Raw genomic sequence first — 12,943 nt, forward strand, 5'->3', positions numbered from 1 at the left:
GAACCGCACTGTACCACCCAGAAAAGTTGTTAAATGATTTATGTGTTGTGTTTCTTGTTTCTAAAACTTTGAATTTGTCTCTTTGAAAGCTACAAAATAATCTGTGTTGATAGTGTAATTACCCCAAAAATGCAGTAAATAATTATTCTCATTTTATTCTGGGTATCGTTTTGATGTCTTTGCTAACTGAGCCATTTGATTCGCTGGCCTTCCTCTGCCTGCTCTTTTCATATCACTAACAGTTTTGATGAGGCAGAAGGCAGTCATACCTTTAATTATTTGTTGGCTTGATTTCATCTAATAAAAATATTAAATACTATAAGAAATATAAGAATAAGAAATTAGCATTGCTGCCTCTAGCAAATTTAACATCTATTATGGGAGGAAGAGGAAAAATCCATATCTAATAAGAGGCCAGATATTATAAGTATCATAAAAGATACAGACAGCATGCAATTAAAGCAAAGGGAACGGCATGCAGAAAAGGTGGTGAGTGAATTTACAGAACATGAAGAATTACAGTTGCGTGGCTGTATAAAGTCAGTTTAAATCATCCCTGTCTCCCCATTAGAATCTTTACCTGTGGAGCCTTAATGAACAGACAGATGTCCAGGCATTAACCTAAATCAGAATTTCAGGCAGTGGAGTTCAGAGATGAGTTTTTGGTTAGCAGTTTTTATTTTTAAAAGCCTTACAGGTCATTCTAATGTTCAGTCAGGTTTGAAATATACTATTTTGGAGGAATAGCAAAGGAATAATAAAGTCAGATCATATCATAGAGTCTTTAAACGCTTGGCTTTGGCATTGGTTTAAAATTTTAAAAGAAATCTGTACAGTGCTGTCTAAGTAACTTGACTATTGGTGCTTTGTAACAGTCTCACATTTTGTGTTCAAGTCTAGTATTGTGGCTGGCCCATTCATTTAAATGTTGTCATGTGTTAGAGACACCAAGATCAGTAATGAAGCTTGAGTTCTTATCTGCAGAGTACGTGTGTTGTATATGTAACAGAGACTTTAGTTTTCTTATCTGTGAGGCTTCATCACATTGTTGAAATCCATTACGAATCTGCTGTATGTAGATGAACTGACTCTCCTATTGGGAGATTTAGTGTGTATTTATTTCTACAAAGGGCTTAAACAGTCATACATAATTCTCTCTTTACTGTAGGCTTGGCCTCTGTCAATGTCTATTCTTAAAAACCACAAATAGTTTTTCAAGGGTCCCAAGTTGGTTTGATGTGAATTAGTTTTTTATTTTGAATGGAGACAAGCCTCAATTGTAGGCCAGGTCATTAAGTTTTAATCAAAGTTTTAATTTTGGGATGAATTTTCATGTAGAGGAATATTCCTTTAATGTAATTTGAGATGATTAGAGCATTGAAGATAGCATTTAATTTTGTGAAAAATATATTGAACATTTTTTGTGTATAATTCACCTGAAATTCATAGAAAGTTTTCAAGGTTTTTTGAGGGAAATCATGGGAAAAATTATTCTGCTACCTCATGGTTTTAAAGCTGTGGTTGTGTTTTGTTTTAGAGCAATGATAATGAGGAACGTCTTCAAGTTGTTAAACTACTGGCAAAAATGTTTGGGGCAAAGGATTCAGAATTGGCTTCTCAAAACAAACCACTTTGGCAGTGTTACTTGGGCAGGTATATGATTTTGGTGTCCTGTTTTAAAGTAGTATGTGTTTATATCTACTTATTAATTTAAAACAGCGTCCACATTTAGGATTTTTTCATAAATGAAGTATTTTATATTTTGAAATTTTTGATGCTGATAGTGATTGGCCATATTTACAAATTCCCCTTCTTTGTCTTCAGTAATTTTTTTTTAGTAATTTTTAAAAGATGATATATTTAAAAAGCTATCTTACAAAGTATTATAATCATGAAATTGAAATATTATTACATAGCAGTATATGTATTATTACATAGCAGTGATTCATTCCAACTGCAAATACATCATTGTGTGTGTGTGTGTGTATATATATATATATATATATATAAAACAAAAATTATATTTAGTTAGATTATTTGGAGATTTGTAAGGATAAGAGTATCCATAGAATGGGTAAATAAATGATTATGTATGTTTCCCCTAATAACCTCCTTTCTACATTTCTTATGATAATGAAGAATTGATAATCTGGGCTTTGTTGTATGCTTTTAATGATCCACAAACCTTCTGAAATTGGTTGCAAAGTTTGAATGTGTTTGTGTAATTTTTCTGTGTGAGAAATTTATTACTTTTCTAAAGATTTCCCTGATCTTGAATATATTAAAACCACTTCTCAGTGTCCTGGCTGAAACCTACTTTGACCGTGAGGATAGAGGAGGATTTCCCCCTCCCTCTTTTTTATTATGCTTATGACAAATAATGCAGTTAAGTCATAAATAAACAAGTAAATAAGATTGAATCTTATTCTATTTTCTTTATATTGAAATATTTGCATTGTTACTGCTACTTTTCTTTCTATTTCACTACCAGAGGCTTCAGTGGTTATAATACATTTAATCTCTTCTGGACTTGTTTTTTTCTAATTTGTTAATGAAAAGATAAGCCTTTATACATTAAGCCCTAAATTTTTACTCTGATTTCTTATTTCATATGTAGCTTAATAATAATATTTAACAAGGTATGTTAAACTGATAAATCTTGGCCCATTGTCATTTTGAATTTGATTTTTAGACTTTTTCACCTTAAATACAATGAGCAAGAGGGCACAATATTTTATGTGTAATTAAATTATGCAACTACTAATAATGTCAAAATGTATGTTATCTGACATGTTAAAAACAAAAAAGTATAATTTTACATAAAGACATTTAATATATCTTTAAATCAGGACTTGGATTCACCAGACCATTGTAGGATTTTCAGAGAAAAAATTCTACTTTAAATTTGTTACCTTTTTATTACATTTTAGTTTTTCCTTTTACTATTAATGGCATAAACAATCATATTATTGCCCATTTTAAGGAGCTAGAGTATTTATTTAAAGATGTCTTTTAATGGTGATATGTACATGTTTAGTTGAGAATGGTAGGGTAGATAGATTGAGTACTTAGATTCACTCAGGAAACCATGTGAGAATAGATTGGTTTTATGTAGCTTTTTGAGTATTTCCTGAAGCAGTTTTCCTCCCAGTATTAAGCTTTGATGAGTAATTTGTGCCCATTCAGTAGACTGCTGTTTATTTTGTTGTTGCTAAGCTTTGTCTCTTACAGTGTTAGCTGGTATAAGATTGGGAAACGTTTTGATCTTTGAGAATTAAGACATGCGAAAATGTTGAATGGAAAATCTTCTTGTTACTCAATATATTTTTTTTTAATCTGTTTTGTACTTCATAATGAACTTAGGTATATTATAGGCTTTGAACATTGGTGGTTTAGAGATAACTAGACACCATATGTTTCCTGATGGAGGAACACGATACTGTTATCAAGTAGTCTTGCTTTAAAAAAAAAAGAACCTGAATGTGATCAAGTCTGTAGACCTGATTACTAATTTGCAGGATTTAGGAGAGAGGGGAACCTGGCAGTTGACATCAGAATGATAAGATTAGCAAAATCTAAACTGTGAAAAACACTACGCACATAAACACAAAACAGTTGGTTCACCAGGTTCTAAGGGAAGAGAAAAAGAGAGGGGAAATATGAAAGTTAAAGATGGTTAAATAACACATTGGCCAAAAAGTTTTAACTTTCCAGAGATGCATACTGAGATACCTACATTTTTATGTAAAAATTTGATTTGAAATTAATGTAAATAACTATGATGGTTAACTATAATAGACAGGAGTAATTATTGGCACAATTTTAAAGTCATAAAATAATACAGGGTTTAGTACAAGATCTGTGAAACATTTGTGAATGTTCTATATTTAAGAAAGAATAATTTGAGGAAGAGTTTTCATTTCAGTATGGGATTTAATAATGTATCCATGAACTATGTATATACTTAACACTTGTATAAGCATATATATTTGAAAGTATAATATTTATAGGAAAAATTTTGTCATTCCAGTTCTTATTTTTGAGCCAAATGTGTGTTGTTTAAATATGCTCCTTAAAAGTACATAGTTCTCACAGGAGATTGACTTAGTTTAATATAAAGGTTCCATAGCATTTTTACATATATAGTATACAAATCTTTGTTAAAATATTCTGGTTGTGCTTTGAATTATGCTGTATAAATTATTTTTTCTTTTAATTAGAGAAATAAATATAAATCAAGTGCAGATTGAACATGTCTGTTTCTCTTATACTAAAGATTACTCTTTGCTTTTGTATTTTTTCAGGTTTAATGATATCCATGTACCAATCCGCCTGGAATGTGTGAAATTTGCTAGCCATTGTCTCATGAACCATCCTGATTTAGCAAAGGACTTAACAGGTACTGTATACCCATAATGGCAAATATTCCTTGGTGCTTTTTGGAAAAAAAAAAAAAGATAGGCTTTATATATAGGACAAAAACCTTCTGTTTTGTACTTTTTTTGTGATGTTGGTGGGTGAAGTCTTCAAATTTACCATCATGGTAGTTACTCTCTGAAGCTAGAAATTTGCCTCCTAGTACATAGGCTACAGTCATGTACATAAAAAGTAGTATTATCAGAGGCAGTGTTGCTTTCTTAATTTAAGAACAATTCTGAAAGTATTTCAGGCATTTGGATTTGAATAGGTCTTGACTTTGAATACATTATGAGACTTCAGTGGTCTTTAATATTTTGAAAACTTACTTGAAAGTCGTTAATTTATAAACTAATCATGCTTAATGGAGATAACTTTCCTGAAATGTGTAAATTCATAAGGTATTTCAGTTTTTATAGTAATGTATTATGTATCTGACTGATGCCACTCTTAAGTTTTTTTAAGTTATGAAATATTTCAGAAAATATAGATGAATATAGTAGCCACTGTCTTCCTCAGAAATGTTAGCATTTTTCTGTATTAGTTTAGGAGATTAAAAGAGAAAAAGAAAATACATTGTAGATGCAGTTGAAATGCTTTTCACAAGGGATTCTTTTTCCTACTTAGAGTAACTTCTCTATTAAATTTGATCTACAACCTGTTCATGTTTTTCTATCTATGTTACATGTGTACCTGTCTATAAATTATATGTAGTATTCTAAAAGTGATTTAAAAATTTTATTGAAAATATATATTGAATTTGACATAGTTCAACTTATTCCTGTGATCTTATTTTGTATTTTCTATTTTACATGCCTATTCTTTGCTTCTCTTATTTCTATTTTTCCTCTTATCTGCTCAGTGTATTTTCTTCTCATTTTTCCATTTTTATCCCCATGGGCCTGGAAGTTACATTCTCCTTCATGCTTTCACCGCATAGCTGACTAATTAAGTCTAAAGTTAATCAGAATACTAGCTTTCTGAGCAATCAAGGACCCTTGAATACTTTAACTCTGAGCAATCTCTTCCCCAACTTTCATATTATTGCTTATTATTATTGGGTTGGTCTTCAGGTTTTTAACTTAGAAGACACACTTCATTTTTACCAAAAACTTTATTAAACTTCATATTCACTGTGAACTTTATTCATATTGACTGTTTCATTTTCCTACCTTCTACCATTTTTCAGGCAACTTCGTAATTTGATCTTCTCGAAACTTTTTTATCTTTTTGAGCAAAGAACTGTTTCAGGTGCCTTTTACAGTTTTCCACAGAATTGAAATTTTTTTCTATTAGGAGAATTTTGTAAAGACTGAAATAAATGGAAAACCAAAGGTGCAATGTCTGGTGAATAATGCAAAGAATCAGAACTTCCAGGCCAATCTGTAACCGTTTTTGCCTGGTCATCGAGGAAACATGCAGTCTTGCATTATCCTGATGGGAGATTGTGTTTTCTGCTGGCTGATTCCAGATGCTTTTTGTTGAGAGCTGCTTTCAGTTGGTCTAATTGGGACCAGTACTTGTTGGAATCAATTATTTGGTTTTCTGGAAGGAGCTTATAATAAAGGACTCCCTTCCAGTTCCACCATATACACAGCATCTCCTTTGGATGAAGACTGGCCTTTGGTGTCTTGTTCCACAATTTCTTCTGTTCTATATTATTGTATAGTATCCACTTTTCATTGCCTATCACATATACTGTCTCACTGTTTGAAATAGTTCCATTTGGTAGAGAATGCTCAAGGTGGAGGAGCTTAGGACCTGGGCATTGGTTTTATGAGCTTTTTACATGATATTTGTTAACTGTTCATGTATTGAGTAGTAAATCCATTCACAATCATAAGCCCTGTTTGCTGTTACTCCAGATCCGAACAACAAAATTATATCTTACTAGTCTTCTAATTAAAAAGCTGAATAATAATTTTTGTTCACCTGTGGTGAAAGTGAAAATGAAGGTACTCAGTCGTGTCCGATTCTTTGCAACCCCATGGACATATATAGCCTGCCAGGCTCCTCCATCCATGGGTTTTTCCAGGCAAGAATACTGGAATGGATTGCCATTTCCTTCTCCAGGGGATCTTCCTGACCCAGGGATCGAACCTGGGTCTCCTGCATTGCAGGCAGACTCTTTACTGTCTGAGTCACCAGGAAATATATTCACTTGTGGTACCTCTTCTTTAAACCTAATATATCATTACTGAAGATTGTTCATTTTTCTTTCAGTTTTCTCAGTGCCAGATCTGAACTCCCATGTTTTTTGCTTTAATATTCTCCTCCAGTCTCACATAATTGTTTAATGTTTCATTTCTTCTGTCATCCCTTTGGTCTTTCTTTTAGTTCAGTTAAGTGGAATTGTCTTATGCTCTTTCCTGTAATCCTGTTTCTTTGCTGCCATTGTCTTAATTTAATCTTTCAATAACCTCACTAAGAGTTTGCCTGGTTAAGGGAGATAGAAAGTTGAATTTTCTATGGTCTTTTCCCAGCAGAACCACTTGACTTGACTATTTTAACCATTAAAAAAAATCAAAGTGAAATATTTAACATTGATATGTTTCTTGATTCATTTATGTGGCTTGTTGAATTAGTGAGCCTAGGAGCTGCTGAGACATCCTCCCTGCCCCGTCGATGGGGAGGGGATTTACTGCTCAGCGGCATGTGAGCTGCTGTGTTCTGACTGAGGGACTACCCTTCCTTCCTTCTTCCTCTCCTTCTTCCTTTCTGTCTCTCCTGCTACTAATATTTTTGAAACATTAAGCTTTCTACTTAGGTTTTGTTTTTGTTGTGGTTTACTTTCAAAGGTCTTATGCAATCTTTTATGACATTTTAATTGTCAAAGTTCCATTTTAATCATAAAATTTTATCTTTCAGAGTATCTTAAAGTGAGGTCACATGACCCCGAGGAAGCTATTAGGCATGATGTTATTGTGTCTATAGTTACAGCTGCTAAAAAAGATATTCTTCTGGTCAATGATCACTTACTTAATTTTGTGAGAGAGAGAACGTTAGATAAACGGGTAAGTAGGAATAATAATTAGTAGTAGGTTTATATTTTGAATACTAGAAGTTTTAATAGAGTTTCACTTGCAAATATTGAGATTTAAATGAAATTAGCTCTTTTGGGGGGGCATTTTAATATCTAAAATAATGTTTATAAGAATGTTTTACATTTTGTTACATTAAATTTTGTTCATATTATTTGTTCGTCCTCAAATGGGACAGGTCTAAGAGGTAGATTAGTCAGATATTTAACCTGTACACTAATCTTAATAAATAACTTTGTAAAGACCTCGGACACAACTTCTCTTTTTCCTTTCATATGGGTATCAATTCATAGTCCTCTAGCTGATTGTATTATAATTTCTATGGAATAGAAAATAAAAGATGTTTTCAATGTGGCAAAGCTAACCCGAGCTGAGCAGCATGCTTCTTGCCCACCTTCCCTGACCCCACACCTGCCTCCTTGAGCACCAGATAGCTCCACTCACTAGTCAGCGGCTTCCAAACAGGGGACTGTGTCTTGTTACGTTTGTGTTCCTTGTTGCCTGGGATGTATTCCGTGCTTAGTGTTTCAGTGACTATTCATTCTCCCCTCCTCCCCATTGCCTTTCCTTCATGGCATGGATTTTATAGACTTAGACTTAAGAGTGATTTTGGTGAAAGATGAAAATCTTTTATGTATTTAGGGGTTAATTAGCAAAGAAAGCAGGAGGCTTGTTGGTAGCTATGAATAACTTTAGCCAGGCAAATACTTTACAACATTTTGACAGTCACTTACAGGTTGATTATGCTCTCTTCATCATTTGATTCTCTCTTTGATCATGCTGGTTGTGGGTGGAGAATAGATGGACAGGAGTTGCATGGCATTCTTGTGAAATCTGTAGGTATTCAGAGCAACTTATTTTAACTGATAAGTTTTAGACTTGTCTTTACTGAATATACCAGTAGGGTACTAAACAATGAAAAGGCCAAAAGTTGTGAAGGAAGAAAAAGAGATTTGCATCATGCTAGGGTGATAGCCTTCTGAGTGTTGTTTAAGTAATCTTTTTCATGGTCAGAGTTTGTGTGTTGTTGGGATCATGCTTCACGTGTGTTTGATCATCGTGTTGTGTTTGTTATAGGACTGCTTGGGTCATTCTGTATATATTGAATACCAAAAAGTTGTTAAATGTATTTACATTATTGGTGGTATTAGAATATGCTCTCTATCTTTAAATTCTCCCTAAAACACCAGTTTCAGGAACTAGAGGTAAGATAGGGAATTGGATATACAGTTTTTACAAATGTATTGAATTTTGAGTAAAGCTTTTGAAGTCTTTGATTTCAGTGTGTGTGCAAAGGATGGATGAAATAAGGACTATTGTTTACTATAATTAAAGAAACCAAAAGAAAAATGTTGCTATGACTGCAAAGGAAATATGAAGTCTTTGAAGATTCGTGAAGTTCTAAATATTACTAACATCCTACTGATTATAGTGCTGTAAAATTTAAGGTTAATCTCATACTGAGATAATTAATATTAGATATATAGCAGATATGTATTTGTTTAAAAAAATAGTTGAATACGTTATTCTGACACCTGAATGTCTTTCCCAGGTACACAAAATGAACCACTAATGTGTCTTTACATTCAGCATCTGATAAAGCCACTATTCTGTGTACCTTTACAAGTATGTTTAATATAGACCATAATTTGGAAAAATTCTATAAGGAATAGCACACACTTTATGCACTCAACTGTCTTTTGCCTTTTAAAAGTTGGTAACGTGTTTTCCCTCACTAATTCTAAGTGACATTAAGTAGATTGTGATTGAAATTTGTTTTTAGAGGTTGGTAAGGGTCTAAGATATCAGAAGTGAAATCGCTCAGTCATATCCGACTCTTTGCGACCCCATGGATTGCAGCCTAAGAGGCTCCACTGTTCATGGGATTTTTTCCAGGCAAGAATACTGGAGTGAGTTGCCATTTCCTTCTCCAGGAGATATCAAAGCATTAAAATTATTTATATATTAATAGATGTCTCTGCTTGATATAGTAAATATTAAAATGATAGTTGTATTTTTTCATAGTTATTACAAATTAACATCTAATAAGTTATGATTAAAATATATTGTGTAAAGTAAATAAAAAAGGGGGTAACTAAACTTGAAGGAATTAATATAAGGAGGCATTTTTGAATTATAAAAAAAATGTTTTTATTTTAAGTGGAGAGTACGCAAAGAAGCCATGATGGGACTTGCCCAGATTTATAAGAAATACGCTTTACAATCAGCAGCTGGGAAAGATGCTGCAAAACAGATTTCATGGATCAAAGACAAATTGCTCCATATATATTATCAAAATAGTATTGATGATAGGTAAGTTAAAGAGACCATAAGTAAAATGTTTCGTGATTTTTGGTATTATATAACTGTTGTTGAGCTGTTGTTTTAGGTGAACTTTTTTTTATAACTTTAAACTCCCTTTTCGGTTTTTACTGCAAGTTAAAAATTTTGAGTTGACTAGTTGCTTTCCCACCAAACCCATAAATGAAGTAGTGATGTACATATAACTTTAGGGATGGATACATCTTTTACAGTCATTTTCATATACTGTATTTTAATTGAGTAATATTTGAAAGTAGAAATGTATGCAATTATAATTTAAATTTTGTTTCATAGGTAATTGTATTATAAGGATTCACATTGATTTTTTTTCAAATACAAGTCAAATATACACCTTTTGTATTTAGGCATTTTAAATAAAAACAGTTCCTACTTAAGGCTAAAACAAATAACTTATAAATTTATATATAAAAACACATTATCTGAATATAGTCTTGTGTTTTTCTTTTCCAGTATATAAGATTAGATCTTGTATGGAACCTATCCATTCTATAGTTAGTAGACTTGTAAATCCTGCTTGCAGTCTGCATTGATTTGATGAATTTTTGGTGGGGTCCAAATGATCTTACCTATAAGGATCAAAATAAGAAAATTAAGAACCAGTAGGACATCTTAGAATTTTAAGAGGTGTAGGAAGTAGAAACTGAGTGTCTTAGGTTGATACTAGCTAAGAAATTTCACAGTTACTATTTTTTAAAAATGGACATTTTTAAGCTTTTTGAGCATGTGACATTAATGCACAGAGATTTACATTTTGATTTGGTAGCTCTCCTTTCCCCTTTTCTTTTTGTTGTTTTTATCTAGGTCGTTTTTGATGATGATCACTGTGGAAACTCAGAAGACAAATATTTCCTTGTTAGTTTTAACTTAGATTAGAATTTGTCACTTGGAAAGTTCTAGTGTAGGTTTTTAGCCCTTAATTATTTAGCTAATGAAATTGAGCCCCTAGTATATCACGTGCCCAAGGTCATGCAGAAGTAGCTATCTTTGCTAGGTATAGGAGGTTTTCTTGTATATCCAGCTAACATTTTTTTTGTGGGGTGGGGGAGGCTCTTCTTGTTAAATCTTTTGATTTGTAAATCTCATCTCCACTCAGAAAGAAGAAGCTTTCTTATATGTATTTTTATATGTTTTGGAAATTTACATACATATGTAATACATATATTCATAGAAATTAATAGAGTACTTTATGTTTTTTCATAGATTGCTTGTTGAACGGATCTTTGCTCAATACATGGTCCCCCACAATTTGGAAACAACAGAACGCATGAAATGCTTGTATTATTTGTATGCCACACTGGATTTAAATGCAGTGAAGTATGTTTCAAATGTCTAACTCTGTTCTTTCCATCTTTTGCAGTATACTGAATTTTATGGAAATGAAAACAACTGTATTTTTAATGTTGACAATTTATGTAATGTACATTGTTTAAATGGTCAGACGCAATAGAATACTTGGATATTTTTTCAGAAAGTACTGCTACTAACATGAGATTAAAAAGGATTTTTGTAACTAATTAAAAAACAGCTGATTGATTGGGTAGCTTTTAGGATTTCGTTTTTTCTGTTGTCTCAAGAAATATTGATGTATTTTTTGTTTTTTTGCTTATATTCCTTAAGGCATTAGAAGGGTCCATATTGTGAAAGTGGTACTTTCTTATTTTTACCTGATACTGATTAGAATTATAGTGTAAACCAGTAGGATACATATTTTTGAGCTGCATAATCTCAACATGGTGTTATAGTTTGGCATAAAGGTAAGCAAAAATTTATTTTCATGACCGTGTTTCATTCAAAAAGTGCTTTTGAAGGCCTTTGTAAGGAATTAGCACTTTATATATGGAAGAGGAATTGCTAATTGAATTGTACTGAGGCTTAGCAAATTGAGGCCTGGAGATTGATATGCTCTAGGTTTCAGAAAGTATAGGTCCTTAGTATTCTAATAAATAGGTAACTTAACCCCCAGCTAATGGGGTTTACATATGAAGAAATCAGAAATCTAGGGAGCTGTACCTAATTTTCATTCCTGTCACGGTGTAATGGGATTTTTCACTTCAGTTCCCCCATGGAAATTGTTATAGGTCTGTTTATATCTTTCACAGAAATGTAGAGAAAAAGATTGTAGGAGGGAAAATGTACATTTCTTAATATCGACTGTATTTCAGGCACAGGAATGTGTGTTAATTCTGTTTCCTGCTGCAATTGGCAGAGTTGAGTAGGTTCAACAGGGACCTTACGACCCACAAAGCTTGTGAAATTTACCATCTGGCTTTTTATAGAAAAAACTTGGCAACTCCTAGCATAAGTGATATTTTTTCTGTTTTCCACGTGATAAACTGAATCCCACAGAGATCAGTTAGCTTGCATAAAATTATACAACTAGTAAGAGACAAGGCCAGAATTTGAATTCAGTTCTACCTGATTCCAAAACTCATTTTTTCCATTGCATATAGTAAAATATGTTTCCACTGTATTTAATTGATTGTAAAACGTTAAATTTTCATATGCTAATATCTCTGAAATTGGAATGCATCCTTTTCTTCATGGTGCAGTTGATGGCCTTTCAGCATGGATGAGATACGATATATATATGTATATCCCTTTTGGAACAAACTATTTTAAGACACAACCAGTCTAGATGCCTTGACTCAGTTCAGCTGTCATTCATGAGTAGTAATGAATTAAAGACACTTTAAAGCAAAAAGTGAGAGTTCACCACTCATAAATCCTACTTGAGAAAATTACTAAAGAATAAAAAAGGAAACTAAATCCAGAAGGAAGGAAAAGGATAGTTTTCTTAAACAAGTGTTGGGATCTGTATTAAAAAGTAGATTAGCATCTAGGCTGACATTGAGTCAACTTATACCACTGTAACAATTTGTGAGCTCATGAGAGTCCCTGGGATACCCTTTTCCTTCCCTGGAAGGGGGCACATAGTCAGATAACAACATGTTAAGATGGCAGGTAGTGTTCTGATGTTCTTTTGTCATATAAGAGTGAGGACAGATATGACATGTTGATTAATTAGACCAAGTTTACCTATTAAAAATTTTAAGTCACCCCTAAAAGAATTTGAGTGTATAACTTCCAAACCCATAGGAGCAAACAACTAATGAAAACTTTAATACCAGAAATGGAAAATAAAA

The 12,943-nt window shown here is 32.6% G+C and overlaps 1 protein-coding gene across 8 annotated transcripts in view; it reads left to right on the forward strand.

The window, feature by feature from the left end:
* PDS5B (PDS5 cohesin associated factor B) overlaps nucleotides 1–12,943 on the forward strand; it is a 169,899-nt gene that overhangs the window by 72,807 nt on the left and 84,149 nt on the right. For all 8 annotated transcript variants that reach the window (XM_070471777.1, XM_070471781.1, XM_070471783.1 and 5 more), the window contains exons 9-13: nucleotides 1,538–1,653; nucleotides 4,305–4,399; nucleotides 7,285–7,430; nucleotides 9,619–9,770; nucleotides 11,001–11,114. In XM_070471777.1, the coding sequence (XP_070327878.1) occupies nucleotides 1,538–1,653; nucleotides 4,305–4,399; nucleotides 7,285–7,430; nucleotides 9,619–9,770; nucleotides 11,001–11,114 (623 nt within the window). The remainder of the gene's footprint in view (nucleotides 1–1,537; nucleotides 1,654–4,304; nucleotides 4,400–7,284; nucleotides 7,431–9,618; nucleotides 9,771–11,000; nucleotides 11,115–12,943) is intronic.

Source organism: Odocoileus virginianus, chromosome 8 (genome assembly GCF_023699985.2).
Source record: "Odocoileus virginianus isolate 20LAN1187 ecotype Illinois chromosome 8, Ovbor_1.2, whole genome shotgun sequence".
NCBI classification, from domain to species: Eukaryota; Metazoa; Chordata; class Mammalia; order Artiodactyla; family Cervidae; genus Odocoileus; species Odocoileus virginianus.